General features: G+C 35.9%; 1 protein-coding gene across 4 annotated transcripts; it reads right to left on the bottom strand.

Annotated features, from left to right (window-relative positions):
- Positions 1 to 355: 355 nt before the first annotated feature.
- LOC103978476 (small RNA degrading nuclease 5) lies at positions 356 to 13680 on the bottom strand. 4 transcript variants are annotated; one of them, XM_065099875.1, is made up of 16 exons: positions 13491 to 13680; positions 13253 to 13372; positions 12537 to 12593; positions 12399 to 12464; positions 11141 to 11274; positions 10894 to 11006; positions 10277 to 10384; positions 10140 to 10210; positions 8840 to 8899; positions 6417 to 6472; positions 5158 to 5218; positions 4693 to 4960; positions 2347 to 2528; positions 1957 to 2252; positions 677 to 813; positions 356 to 582 (listed from the first exon to the last, which is right to left on the bottom strand). In XM_065099875.1, exons 1-15 carry the CDS (start codon positions 13587 to 13589, stop codon positions 690 to 692), a joined length of 1815 nt encoding a protein of 604 aa, XP_064955947.1. In that variant the 5' UTR covers positions 13590 to 13680; the 3' UTR covers positions 356 to 582; positions 677 to 689. The 4 variants fall into 4 exon arrangements, with proteins under 4 accessions (XP_064955947.1, XP_018679511.2, XP_009392545.3 ...); XM_018823966.2 differs by having other exon boundaries at positions 13253 to 13318; positions 13491 to 13679; XM_009394270.3 differs by lacking the exon at positions 13253 to 13372 and having other exon boundaries at positions 13491 to 13678.
- Position 13681: the final 1 nt, after the last annotated feature.

Genomic DNA, 13681 nt, shown 5'->3' with positions numbered 1-13681 from the left:
ATCTTAACCATTAGCTCACCGACGAGAACGAAGACGATGATCGCTCGGATTTTGCTCGACGGTTTCACGGTGAGAATGGATCTCGCTCGGATCCTGCTCCTTCTTCGACTCCTCGCAAGAGGGTTTCATGGGGAAGGGAAACACCGTTGCGCCAATGAGACAGACACGTCATATATAGTACCGAGAGACGGGCACTTGCTTTGGCAGGTGAACATTCTAGACACTGCCAACCCATCGCAGATAACGTGCTTCAGGTCTTTGTACAAACGACTTGCGCGGCAAGATCATCGCTCGACTGTAGCATGATCCGACTGAATCGGACGGTCCAGATTTTGAACCCTTGGCGAATCGAGGCTTCACCAAACAATCTACTTCACATTAAATATGCACATTTCTCATTCATGACATGGAAGAAGAACGAGAAGGCGACGGCAAAAAAAATGTCATACAATAGAGAGTCTGGCACATTATACCGGCGTGCTTTCAAATCATTTCGTGGGAAAATATTGTGCCCACACTCAAAACTGTTTGTACTTCTCGTGCTTTGCTGTATTCTCATCCACTACGCCTCTTGACGAATCCCTGGCAAGCGAACAGTAATGTTAGCGAAAGCAACCACCAACCAAGAGTAAAGAAGGTCAGAGACGTTCAAGATGTCCATGCAAAAAGGGCCTACCATAATAAAGATATCAATGTTTGACACAGACAAAGCAAAGTGCCACTTCCGCTCGGGCTTGGAGTTCTTCCAAGGCTCGCACAACTTCTTCACGATTAATATTTTCGTCACAACCATCGGTGAGCATTTTCCTTAATCTTCACATGTACAAGGATAAGAATAAGTGGTAAGTGGAACCAAAGAGAAGATGAAAAAGTAAAAGAAACTAGGGAACCAAATCTAGAACTAATATCTAGAATTAACACCAGCATAATACAGTAAACAGAGAGGAAGCACACTGTTTCTATTTGCTGGAATTCACCACTCATGGAAATCTTGTGTAGGGGGGTACGTATGATGACTTAAAGATACTGAGAATAACTAAAAGTATTGGACTTTGGACTAAACATGTAATTTGAACTGACAGAACATGATATTATCATGAAGATTAAATAAAAATTCCAGAATAAGTGTGTCCTGAACATGAAATAGTTTGCAGATTGCCAAAATGTACAGTAGTCAATAACACCCTTAAACAGGCCTAAACAAAAGGCTAGGGACATAGACAATCAACTAGAAATTGTATAAAAGAATTAAATGCTAATACTTCAACAAACCAGCCTTGTAGCACACATGATATATCATATGCAATTCCTGTCTATTAGTTTTTGTGTGCATGGGTATATGGTGTTCTTTTCATCACATCACAGCCAATAGTTGCTAGATTTTCCCCTCTAAATAAAATCCTTTCCCATAATGTTTTCATGACAATACACTTTCTCCATATTCCCAAAAACCACCCAATATCTGAGAAAGTAAAAAAGTGTTCCAATTACCATTATAGCTAAAAGACATCCTTCTTGGCCTTCAATGAAAAATATGAATCAAATTTGCAATTTGCACTCAGCTAATAAAAATAAAAAGGAAAAACTTCTGTTCAACTATATTCTTTCCAAGTTTACTTTCTGCTGCACCATCTGTGTACTCTTATTCTGCCCCCTTGTTTGATTTGACCCTTTTTTTAATCTATTGCATCATTTTCTTTTTTTTTATTGTTTCACTAGGGAGTCCTTGAAAAGAAAGGTCCTAAGAAAGAAAAAAGCGGATAAACTTTGACCATAGTTTCAAAAGTATCAAGACAACTGCCAACCTAAACATGGCCAGACTAAACACATCACTAGTTCAAGTCATTTGCTCCAAAAAAAAAAAAGAAAAAAAAACAATATGAAATCAGATCATTCTCATAAGATCAGCAAAAGTAAAAGAGTAGCTGCTCTTATTGTAGAGACGGTTAAACTTACCTCTGAACAATAGCTGTATCTCCATGACCGGTAGAAACTATTAATAAAGCATTATTAGGTAATGCATTGTACAGCTTTTGAATTTTAACATCTATCCCAGTTAGGATATCCTTCAATTCTGAGCATACTGCACCATGCTTTATGGTTGTCCTGGCTTTTTTTCTCTTACATGTCAGGGACGATATCACCTCCGCAATTCGATGTCTCAACCTCTCTACATCTTGAGCTTGCTTCTTGAAATAAGAGAACAATCCAGAAAAACGGGTCCAAATAAAGCTTACTTTTTCATTTTTTACCTACATTAAGAATAAAAGTTCATATTCAAAACCAATTGATCATTAATAAAAAGCAACTCAGAAAGCTGATTCAAAGAGTTAAAACATTTTGAACCTCTTTTATAGCTCTGGAAAGCGCCTCAGAATCTGAAAATACTGGAATTGAATTGCATGATTCATCAGAATATCTTTTCAGAATCGATACATCATCAACGAGAGAACAACTTTTCCCACTCTGATGCAAAGCAGAAACCAGCTTGCTTCGAGTGAATTTTGGTGGTAAGCCAAAATCAGGTCCTGGTGCAACAGAAGTTAAGAAAATAAGGCACTGAAAGATTGACTCATATTTGAATAAACATGTATCAGATACAGCACAAAAGAAGCCTGATTCATGTTATAATCCAAAGCAAGGAAAGAGTATGTCATGCAACAATGGGCATGTATAATTCTAAATGGATGATCATGGATATAAAAAAAAGTTGCCATGATATTGTTTTACCATTTTCACTGCTTTGAAGTAAACTGCAAGAGCTACAAAGCCCGATTTATGCAATTCAGTAGTTTTGGGGGATGAAGTGAATGTTTCATATTTTATACCAAAAGCTCAAACTTCAGAATCAGCAATATCAAGACAATTCAATCCTCTCAATCTCAATGTAACTTCTTGTCTCATCCCTCACCAAGCATAAAATGACAGTAAAGTTCAAAGCCCCCCATATCTGGAGGGTAAAAACAAGACAGCTCTTCATGTACAACTCTACTTTCCAAATGAAAACAAAGATTTATCAGATGCCACGTACAAATTAGCAACTCTCATATACAGCATAAACCCAAATCTACCCCCAAAAATTTGAAGCGTACAGGTGACTATCAACTCACAGACAAACCAACTAAACAGGGCACTTTCAGTAATTAAAACCATTCCTTGCTGATGAAACAGTAAAAACTCTACATCCGTCTCACTGCTCAAGCAAAAAAAAAATATATCCTCAATTCAGATATGCACAAACAATTTTCTGTTTACAAAAAACAAATTGTACAAGTAGGGTATAGAGGCCTAAAAATGATGTACAGCTGTCACGTGAACTACTTAATCCTAAGTTCCTCCCAAGAAATCAATTGTACAAGTGACACCACCTTGTAAGGAAAACACAATTCTACATCAAACTTGCTCAAACAACAAATGGAACAGTACAATGAGTCAAATTAGATATACAGCACAAAGAAACAGCTGTTTGCTGCAATCTCCAGAAATCAAGCTGCTCTCTGTTACTTGGGATCATCCTTCACTGTCACTGCCACACGAACTTTTGATCTTATAGCCTTTATAATATGAGACGATGGACCATTTTTCTCAATTTTCCTTTTCTATTTATCCCAGTGTTGTCAAAAGAGCTAGGCGCTAAAAGATGCCAAAATTCCAAAATGATCAAAGCACTAGGTGCTTCAGTCCATTTGTTTGTATATCTATCTGAATGGTGGTTTGATACTTCTAGTCATTGCCACACTAACTTTTGATCTTACAGCCTCCATAATATGAGACGATGGACCATTTTTCTCAATTTTCCTTTTCTATTTATCCCAGTGTTGTCAAAGGAGCTAGGCGCTAAAAGATGCCAAATTTCCAAAATGATCAAAGCCCTAGGCGCTTCAGTCCATTTGTTTATATATCTATCTGAATGGTGGTTTGATACTTCTAGTCATGTTCATAACTGTTGCAATAGAAGCAACAGTTATCCAAAGATTATTTACCAGACCATGTCCAAGTTCCTTAAGTTCATTAATTTCCCCTAATGTGTAATTAGAGAATAAAACGTCAGAGCAAGAACAGATATCATAATCATGTACTGAGTCATATTAGTGGAGAAACAACAAATACCATGACAACTTGCATATGCCATCAGCATCTAGAACAAAAGAATACAGTCTTTAGTGTGATAGTAGGTTTCTCAATGAAATACGGAAGACAATGGACACTTAGGATGGTCCTTCTAATATCATTTTCAGCAACCTGTCACAATACTAGGATACCAGGTACTATACCAACTTGTACTCCCTGATATCATGGTTTATAATTATTAAAAAAAATTAAAAACCAGACTAAAAAGAACATTAACTGCTTGAAAAAAATGTAGTGCTTTATAGAACTTCTGCATGGTGCATGAATACCTCCTACTACAAAAAGGTGAAACTAGGTCAAGACCTGAGAAGATTTGGTTGAATAACCTAAGTAATCCAAAAGTAATCTATTGTTGGGAAGAAACTGTAAATATCCTTCAAAGACATCTGACATACATGACTATAGTTGGAGAGTGACACATTAACAATACATCAAGCCTTGTTAACAAGATAAGTACTGACAATTCACAAATAGAAATAGCATCAAAACCAAAAAAATAAAACATAACTCCCTAAACTATAATATTAGGATAGGTTGATCACAGTGTCTTGCAAAACATACCATGTCTAATCTTCAAAAGTGCTAATTCCATAGCAGCTCTTGCATCTTCGATACTGTCATGTCCATTTCCTGATGCCTGAATCTGTCGCGAAAGAAATCTACTAGATAGAACTCGCAGAGCTATCTTGTAGCAAGCACCACGAGAATGCTTGTACAAAATAGCCGTATCGATTACCAAATCATGAGATATCTTTAATGCTAGAAGGTCATTCTCAAGAGAATGGCCAACAAGAATTGTTTCTTTGTGCACAAGCTTAAGGAACTCTTCCTGATGATACAAATCAGAACTACCATCAGATAAATCAATTTCTAATGTACTTATAGTAAAAAAGAATTACCCTATGTTAAGGTAACAAAAAACCAAGTATATATTACCATATTAAGCAGAAAGAGTAAGAAAAAAAAATTAATATAAGCATATCTAAAACCATTAAACAAAAAAAAGAATATGCATTTCCACTATACCTGAACGTCCTTGATTGTGGTTGTCACATCATTTAGCATCTCACGAGTAATTCCACTGTACCTGCATAAGCTAAAACCTCATTTTTCTGCAATAAAATCAATGCATTCCAATAGAAAAGAAATACTGCACATAAAACTCCATAAGTAGGCAGTCACTAGCATAAGAAATAATTTATCGAATATTAATTAATTTTATTCGTTATCCTTATCATAAAACACCAAGTTACTACATAATATACTATGTGGATGTGCACTGGGCGGCATAATACATAAACAGAGTACATGATCAGCCATAAAAATATAAGAACATTCACAATTACAATATGTGACCCTCGGCGACTACCTAAGGGCACTGTAGCATCAACATAATATTCGTACATGTCAGACATCTAAGGAATTAGCTATGTACCATCCCAGCACACTATTTCAGATCGGATAATCAGCATCCAGAAAGAAGACAATTAATTTCCTTGAAGAAAGCCCAGATATCTATGAAACTAAATTCCTGACAATTGCAAGACTATTGCCTTCCATATAAAAACATGAAATAATTGCATCTTCCAATCATCACAAGGCAACCAATAAATAAACTGGTCAAAAAGAGCAAGTATAATGTCGAAAGCTAGCTATTCATTCTAATAATTGATATCCAGTAAGCAAGAATGGTATCATTTGGTTAGAAGGAAAACTACTAATTAAATTTATCTTAAATGTACCTAGTATTGTAGTCGAGAATGCTGTTGGAAGGTTTGACTAGTTTGTCAAGACCTGAGAAGATTTGGTTGAATAACCTAAGGAATCCAAAAGTAATCTATTGTTGGGAAGAAACTGTAAATATCCTTCAAAGACATCTGACATATGTGACTATAGTTGGAGAGTGACACATTAACAATACATCAAGCCTTGTTAACAAGATAAGGACTGACAATTCACACATAGAAATAGCATCAAAACCAAAAAAACAAAACATAACTCCCTTAACTATAGCATTAGGATAGGTTGAACAGTGTCTTGCAAAATATACCATGTCTAATCTAAATTCCTGATAATTGCAAGACTGTAGCCTTCCATATGAAATCATGAAATAATTGTATCTTCCAACCATCACAAGGCAACCAATAAATAAACTGGTCAAACGGAGCAAGTATAATGTTGAAAGCTAGCTATGCATTCTAATAATAAGTCGATATCCAGTAAGCAAGAATGGCATTATTTGGTTAGAAGAACGAAAACTACTAATTAAATTTATCTAAATTTACCTAGTATTGTAGTCGAGAATGCTGTTGGAAGGTTTGACTAGTTTGTCGAGCACCACCTGCAAGGAAAATATTGTAAGCTCAAATAAATTCACAGACTCACGGTAACCTTTAAAGGCTAAACAAGAAAAATCCCATATCAAGGATAAAGCATCCATATGACATCCATTATACATAGAATACATGTGCTTGGAATAACAAGAAGACAATGGCATTTTAATATACCATAGATTTTAAGAAATTTTATTTTATTTATTCTCTACAAGATAGAAAAGGGAAGCATAGTTGTATTAATGTACCCATTTTATGCCATTCAGCATGAATATCGACATAGGCAAAAGTTCGGCAGAAACAGTGACCCCTCAGATTTTGTGTTTTGACTCTTGAACAGTCAGTTTTAAAAATTTGAATATTGCAAATTTTACAAATAGCTCCATGTTAGATTACTCGTAAGAACAAACTTCAGAACAAACAAAACATTTAACATACGATCCCTTTGACTTTTTTCTCACTATTACTCATCAAAATCAAGATCATTCTCACAAGAAAAAAAAAAAGTTAATGTAACTCTATTTAGGAAAGCCTCCAAGTATAGATCCTTCATATCTATAATATATAGCAAAAAGAAAGTCAGTTCATCTAATAGATTTTGGCTAAAATAAAAATTTTAAGGTCAGCACTAATTCTTAAACATCTTGCAGGAAGTTATGCTTAATACAATGGGCCAGACATCTGCAACAAACAGAATTGTCTTAAAGGTTGTTAAAGGACAGTTAAATCCTATGCCCGTTCAGTGTGTGACAACGCAAACTTTAAAAAAGACTCTAAGAAAGCTACAAAATTTACCTTCCCAATTAGAATTTGGAGTCTCTAATCAAATTGCCTAATGAGTGCCCAACGATCAACTACATAACTAACACGATCAGTAGGAGTGGAAGCAACAATCCACATAAACATGGGTGCAACTAGTTATGCAGTCATCCATCACCCAAGATGGAATTTACTTGGAAACTCCAAAAATTAAGGAGAAAAAAAAGGAATAAATTCAGAAGATAATGTTCATTTAATGTAACAACAAAGAGAAAATCAGACAAAAACCAATCAAGATTTTTCTTTGAAGCAAGACCTAGATGTTTACAATTCAGCAAGAGAAAAGACACATGGGCGATAAATAACAAAACTGGAATGCTAGATCACCTTTTCTACGCTGGAAAGCGTAGAACTGACTCAACTTCTTTAAACTCATGCAGAAACCCAAAAGGAAACTTACCACTTCAAACTGAGAACAGGTGGTAATACAAAAGAGGGCTTTTGGCTGTTGGAACTGGTCTACCAGACAATAACCTTACCCTGGGTTATCGGAACCGAAGAGACTCATCAAGGGTCTATTTTGACTTTTTTAACCCTCCTTTCCCTTCCTTTCCTCCCATCTTACATCTCTCTTCATTCCCTCTCCCAATCCTACTCAAATTTCACTCAAATTCTATCCCAAGCTCAAGATTTCTCAAAGGAAAGCTCAATCTCAACAAATTAAAGTCTCATTTTGAGATCCAAATTGGGTTTTCTTTTATAAAAAGGTTAATCCATGAGGATCAATTTATCTTTCAAGCTAATCACTATCTAGTTTGTTGCAGTTATTTCATGAATCTAGGGCTAGGTTTTAGATGATTCCCTTAACAGATTCAGGGCTAAATCCATGAGGATCAAGCTGTGAACATTGCAGATATAGGCTAGATCCATGAGGATCAAGACCAGATCTGAGAGGATCAAGGCTTCATCCGCCTAGATCCACAAGATTCTAGGCTTGATCCTATCATCTCTAGCTTAGATCCATGAAAACCTAGCTTAGATCGATATTAATCAAGTCTTGATCCTCGCAGATCTGACCTAGATTCACAAAATTGTAGCCTAGATTCAAAAGGCTAGATCCGCATAGATGAAGCCTAGGTCCATGTTTAGAATTCTTCTATGTATGTTTTCTCTGAATACAATTTGTAATCCACATGTTAAACATGTTTTGACTCATCACTCATTGTTTTCATAGTCAAAATCGACCCATATAATTAGTAGATTTTGACTCTAACAATGTAGAATTCATTGAAAAACCCTAAACTGGGTTCATTTCTTTTTATGGTCCAGCCAGTCCAGACAAATCAAAGCCATGATACCAACCAGTACACCAGCATATGGACCCATTGTATGCTGGTACAAACCTGACCACTACCGGTCTGACTGGTATCGTTCCAGTACTAAGACTTGAAACTTACATAAATAATAGCTTATCCACAATTAAACACATAATTAGACAATTATTGGATGGTTGTTAAATAACTGTCCAGCCAAGTATAGAAGGTGCTACAATATGAAAAAAAAACAATATTACCTAAACTTAATGAGCAAAATTGAAAAGGGAACAAACTGCCTACCTCTCCTGCAACATTTACCAGTGTAACTCTTGTGAGTTCAAACCCTTCTGCAGTCACGCACTAACACCAACAAATGAAAGGTGTCAGTTTTAAATTATGAAATTAGGAGAGTTATTAAGTCTCAAAAGAAACACATGAAATAAAAGGAAAGTTACCCTACAAATAAATATTATAAGAATAAAAAAAACATACAATTAGTCTAAAAGGATAATTAAATTACTAGGAATCAAGTTTTAAAATATCTGTCACGTTATATAGGATTTGGATGCTCCCTATGAACACTCTGTATCTTAAAGAAATACCTTGTCATGTAAGCCTATATGAACACACCCTATCTTAATGAAACAAAACATTCAACTACAAGAAATTAATCTAAGAAAATTTCCTTCTTGGCATATGGTCTGAGGCTGTAGATTTTGTATGTGCACAAAGGGGCGATATGGAGTGAGTCCACAACCATAATAAGTTCAGCCCTTTATCCCTTATCATCTTTTTTCATCTGAACTCTTAACTTTCAAATTTATTTCCAGAATCATATTGCTAGTTTTCTTAATTGTTTGGCTCTCAATCTCTATGCAACCTCTAATATTCCATTATTCTTATGAACATTTGATTGACAATCTCAAACTCATCCATACCCACATTTCACTAATCCAAGTTCCTGACTATCTTTCCCATCAGTTTATTTTGAAATATGTTTCATATACCTTGAATCCCTTTGCATACCATCCATGCATGAGGCCTGTTATCCAACTCATAATCTCAACCAAGTTTATTTACTTAGGGAATGGCAGTGCCTATACTTGGATCAGGACCTTCTCTGGGTCTAGAATCAAGGTCTCTTATATCGTAACAGATTTGTTTGTTAACTAACTTTTTTTTTTCTACAGGTAAAACAATATAAAAATAGTTTCATATATCATAATGTGACAAAGAACGCAAACCTAGCATTACATAACAGCAGTCTCAATCCTATAATCCTTATCTGATCCAAGGAAAAAGGAGCACTTTAAACATGACAACCAACTCCTTTAAACAAATGGTGGGTACATAATCTTCAACTCATTAAGTTCGCAGGATCATTTTTGCTTAGTAAAAAAAATCTGTAATGGGTTATAAATTTGCGCTGAGGTTCTTCTTGATAAGGTTCCTACAACATAATAACTAAGCATTAAGTTACAATGGAGGATAAACACACCTCAAGATGATAGAATGTTATCTGATAAGCTTATGAGCAGCATCCACTAGAAGTTTGTAATGAATAAATTCAATCTAAAACATTATTTTTAGTAAATGTTACCATCTCACAGTCAAGTGCAAGAATTTCATGCAATGGGGACCCTGAAGGAGAAGGAAGAGTGGCGATCACACCTGCATAATATATTTAGCATCACAAACTAATAGAAGGACTAAGAAATATATAAATCAGCAAACTACCTGGCTGATTCAAGATATATCCATTATCCTCAAGTTCCTTTCTGGAAAGGGTATAATAGTGGATAGGAAAAGGTAGTTCCCTTAAATTTTCCAGAGCAAATAATTCTCCTGCAAGAAGCATAGTTATTATTTGTTTAAGAATATAACGAAATTTATGTTGTAGACAACTAGACATATGAACTGAATATAATAGATTGCATAAATTGCACTGTTGGGTAATACCACAAAGAAAATGAAATTCTAATTAGACATTTAGATTTCATCAAACGATGGGTTTAAGAATCAGACTAAAAGCAAAAAAAGAAGTCGATGAATCTACTTAACATAATGGAAAGGTTAACACATGTGAATTAGTTCTAACAACACAAGTACTCGGTTTGGGCACAAACGTAATTTAACAGTAACAATTTAGGATTTGCTAAGCAGTAGATTTTCAAATTTTGGAAAGTTTCCAGCCACGCTGTAACATGTCGTGTGCCATCAGCATGAAGGGTCCATGCCATACTACACTCAAGAATGGAAAGCCAAATGCACTATCAAGCAAAACTCTCATTGCCCATGTCATATGGAGTGTTCGCCAACATCAAATGCATCACGTCACTGAGATCTATACATACCTTGTTCGAAAGTTTGACCAGATGTCTTGGGTTTTAAATCAACCTCATCACGCTTTCTTTTCACTTTGCATGTTAGAAGCGCATCAATTGTTTGCAATTCATCTGAAACACAACTGACATCTAACATAGTAAATTAACAATACTGATGTCTATGTTCCAGCAAGTATCTTAAAACAATAAACATAAGCTCATGTGCTGACAGAAATGTTCCAGAAGCAAGTCAAGAAACTAATACTCAGCCACAGACCTTAAAGCCAATGCTGGCTTGGGAGCACCACAACTGTCCCTTAGACCAGTAAGTAGGCCAGAGTTTTCCATGTACAAAGCTGCATCCAGGCCTGGAATATAGAGTAGTATGACTTTCTGTATAAGTGGCTTGTTCTGAGAAAAATAAAGAGATTGATTAGGTGCTACTAAAGACACAAGAACTGCATCACATGTTATTCAAATAAATCAGTCATGATACAAGTACTTGACTGCAAATGAATGGCATTAGGGCAGTTAAAAAACTAGCATAAGGGTGGTCGATGTTTCGCCAGACAAGAAGGTTTTTAGCGTGAGCAGATGAAACAACAAGAGCTAGAAAGATGAATGACATCAACACATTGACAAATGCAAGTAACAAATACATCCTTGGTAGTGTCATTGAATATGAATCCACATTTTAGTTGAATGATAATCAATGAGAAACAGACCAACGGAATATTGTTGATCACCATGAATATTGAGTTTTCATTCTAAAATACAATTTTCAAACAAATAAGCATAAGGACAAAATTTCTTAATCAAATCACACAATTAATAACCAAATCACATAATTTTCACAACAACCTCAATCTGTGATCATGTTCCAGCATTTCCTATCCCTAAACTTGTTCTGACATGTCCATGAAACATAAACCACAAAAAAATTGGAGTTCTTCCATCCCACTGCTGAATCTCAAGAAAGGGTTTATCCATAGGGACTCTATACATTCAATGATGAACCAGAAGGTATCATATTGTGCTATGTTAGTGATACATCTGGCAAAGATAACTCCTCAACTACGACAATAAGCAGACACCAGCCTTTATAATGCACTACCATTTCATCCAAATAATATCCGACTGAGATCTGAATGCGGATTAGGCAACAATGTTATCCATCACTAAGGCAAGAAGATGTGAGCAGCAGGTGCAACAAAAGATTTCAATGATTAAATTATGGACTCATGAAAGACAAAGAACATTCCTTTTTTACCAAAGATATTTATAGGAAAAAAACCTCACAAGCATAAGGTAAAAGGGTGAGAGTCTTCCAGTCCATTAAATTATAGGAACAGCTAATAAATCATGGTTTATTGGGAACAGCTAATAAGTAACACAAATTTGGCCTCTTATCAATTTCAACTGAATACATAAGGTAAAAGGGTGAGAGTCTTACAGTCCATTAAATTATAGGAGTTAAACATGTTGAAAAACATATACTAGACATCATCATAGTAAGAAGGACAAAGCATTTGTACCTTGACAAAAACCCAGGATGGCATGAGACCATCACCAATGACCCAGGTTACAAGCCCTTGAATATCCTGCTTCACAAGAAACACATGTCAAAATTTAATAGAGCGAGAAACTTCATTAAAAAAAAAGTACTACATAACCTGAAGATTTAGAGTTGAATCAGCTGCAGGGGTTTTATATATAACATCAGCCTTTCCCTGCAAGACATAATCCATAACATATATTAAACACAAACAGGATAACTGCACATCAGATCACCAAATAATTAGATAGAAACATCATGCAATTTATAAAAAAACATAGTTTTAAATAGAAATTAAATTATTTACTTGACAATGCAACTTTATATGCCAACTTTGTCGGCATCATCATCTTCTTCAAACTAACAAATATTTAAAATAAGTTAACATTCGCAACACAGCTCAAGTCATTTAAGGACCAAGGATATAGACAGAACATTTTGTTTGAAAGAGTCGGTTGATCCCCCACTAGCTTTAAACCAGAAATGTCCAAAGTATTGACATGGAAATTACATTTGGGTTGACCTAAAAAGTTATTTGATGGCTCTCCTGGGACAGAGGCATAGACAGTAGCTGCACCTAGCAGGAGTGTTGTGCCCTTATACTAAACCAAAAGGTAAAATATGAGTCTTCGGTAACCAAGACAATAGACAGTCGATGACAATGGAATACGTAGCAACAGATACAGGCAAAATCCCATGTCTGGTAGCGGATTAACTGCAAGCATTGCATCTCATGGGACTTCAAAACTGAATCCACAATAGTCACATTCTATTCAGTAAAAAATTATTCCATATTACTAGGAAACCAAAAATCCAACTTTGGTCGCGGAGTACCTCAGTAAACGCATCCCAGGGGTACTCCGGCTTCGCTTCAGCCAATCTTTGACTGATCACACACCACTTACAACGATGACCAGAGGGAGATTCAAAAGGGTCACAGCTTTCTTCAAACAACTTCAAGAAAGAAAAAAAAAAAACAAGCAAGACAAACTCTCGGCACGCAGGGAAACCCTAGGTTTCCAAGAGATCATGCTTTCGAAGATGAGAGAGAGAGAGAACAAAGGATGCTTACGTCAGGTCCATAGATGTCGAAGAAAGAGGCGGCGGAGCCATCATCGTGGTTCTCTCGGTTAAGGCTCTCGGGGGCTTTGGGGGAGGAGGACGAGCCCATCGAAGGCGGCCGCGATGGTTTTGCGACGTCCGATAGGGGAGGCAAAGCGGAGAAACAAAGCGAGGCTCCGGAAACAAAGGGGCTTCGAGTCA

The sequence above is a fragment of the Musa acuminata genome, chromosome BXJ2-3 (genome assembly GCF_036884655.1).
Source record: "Musa acuminata AAA Group cultivar baxijiao chromosome BXJ2-3, Cavendish_Baxijiao_AAA, whole genome shotgun sequence".
Taxonomy (NCBI): domain Eukaryota; kingdom Viridiplantae; phylum Streptophyta; class Magnoliopsida; order Zingiberales; family Musaceae; genus Musa; species Musa acuminata.
The sequence above is the reverse complement of the archived record's forward strand: the minus strand, read 5'-3'. Positions and strand labels throughout refer to the sequence as shown.

Excerpts from the sequence above, each read along its gene's own strand:
- LOC103978476 (XM_065099875.1), bottom strand. The coding sequence starts at position 13,589 with ATGGGCTCGTCCTCCTCCCCCAAAGCCCCCGAGAGCCTTAACCGAGAG. Across the intron at positions 10,211-10,276 it reads ATATATCTTGAATCAGCCAG|GTGTGATCGCCACTCTTCCT; the intron begins GTAGTTTGCTGA and ends TATATTATGCAG. Across the intron at positions 2,529-4,692 it reads ACTTTTGAAGATTAGACATG|GACCTGATTTTGGCTTACCA; the intron begins GTATGTTTTGCA and ends CTGTTGCACCAG.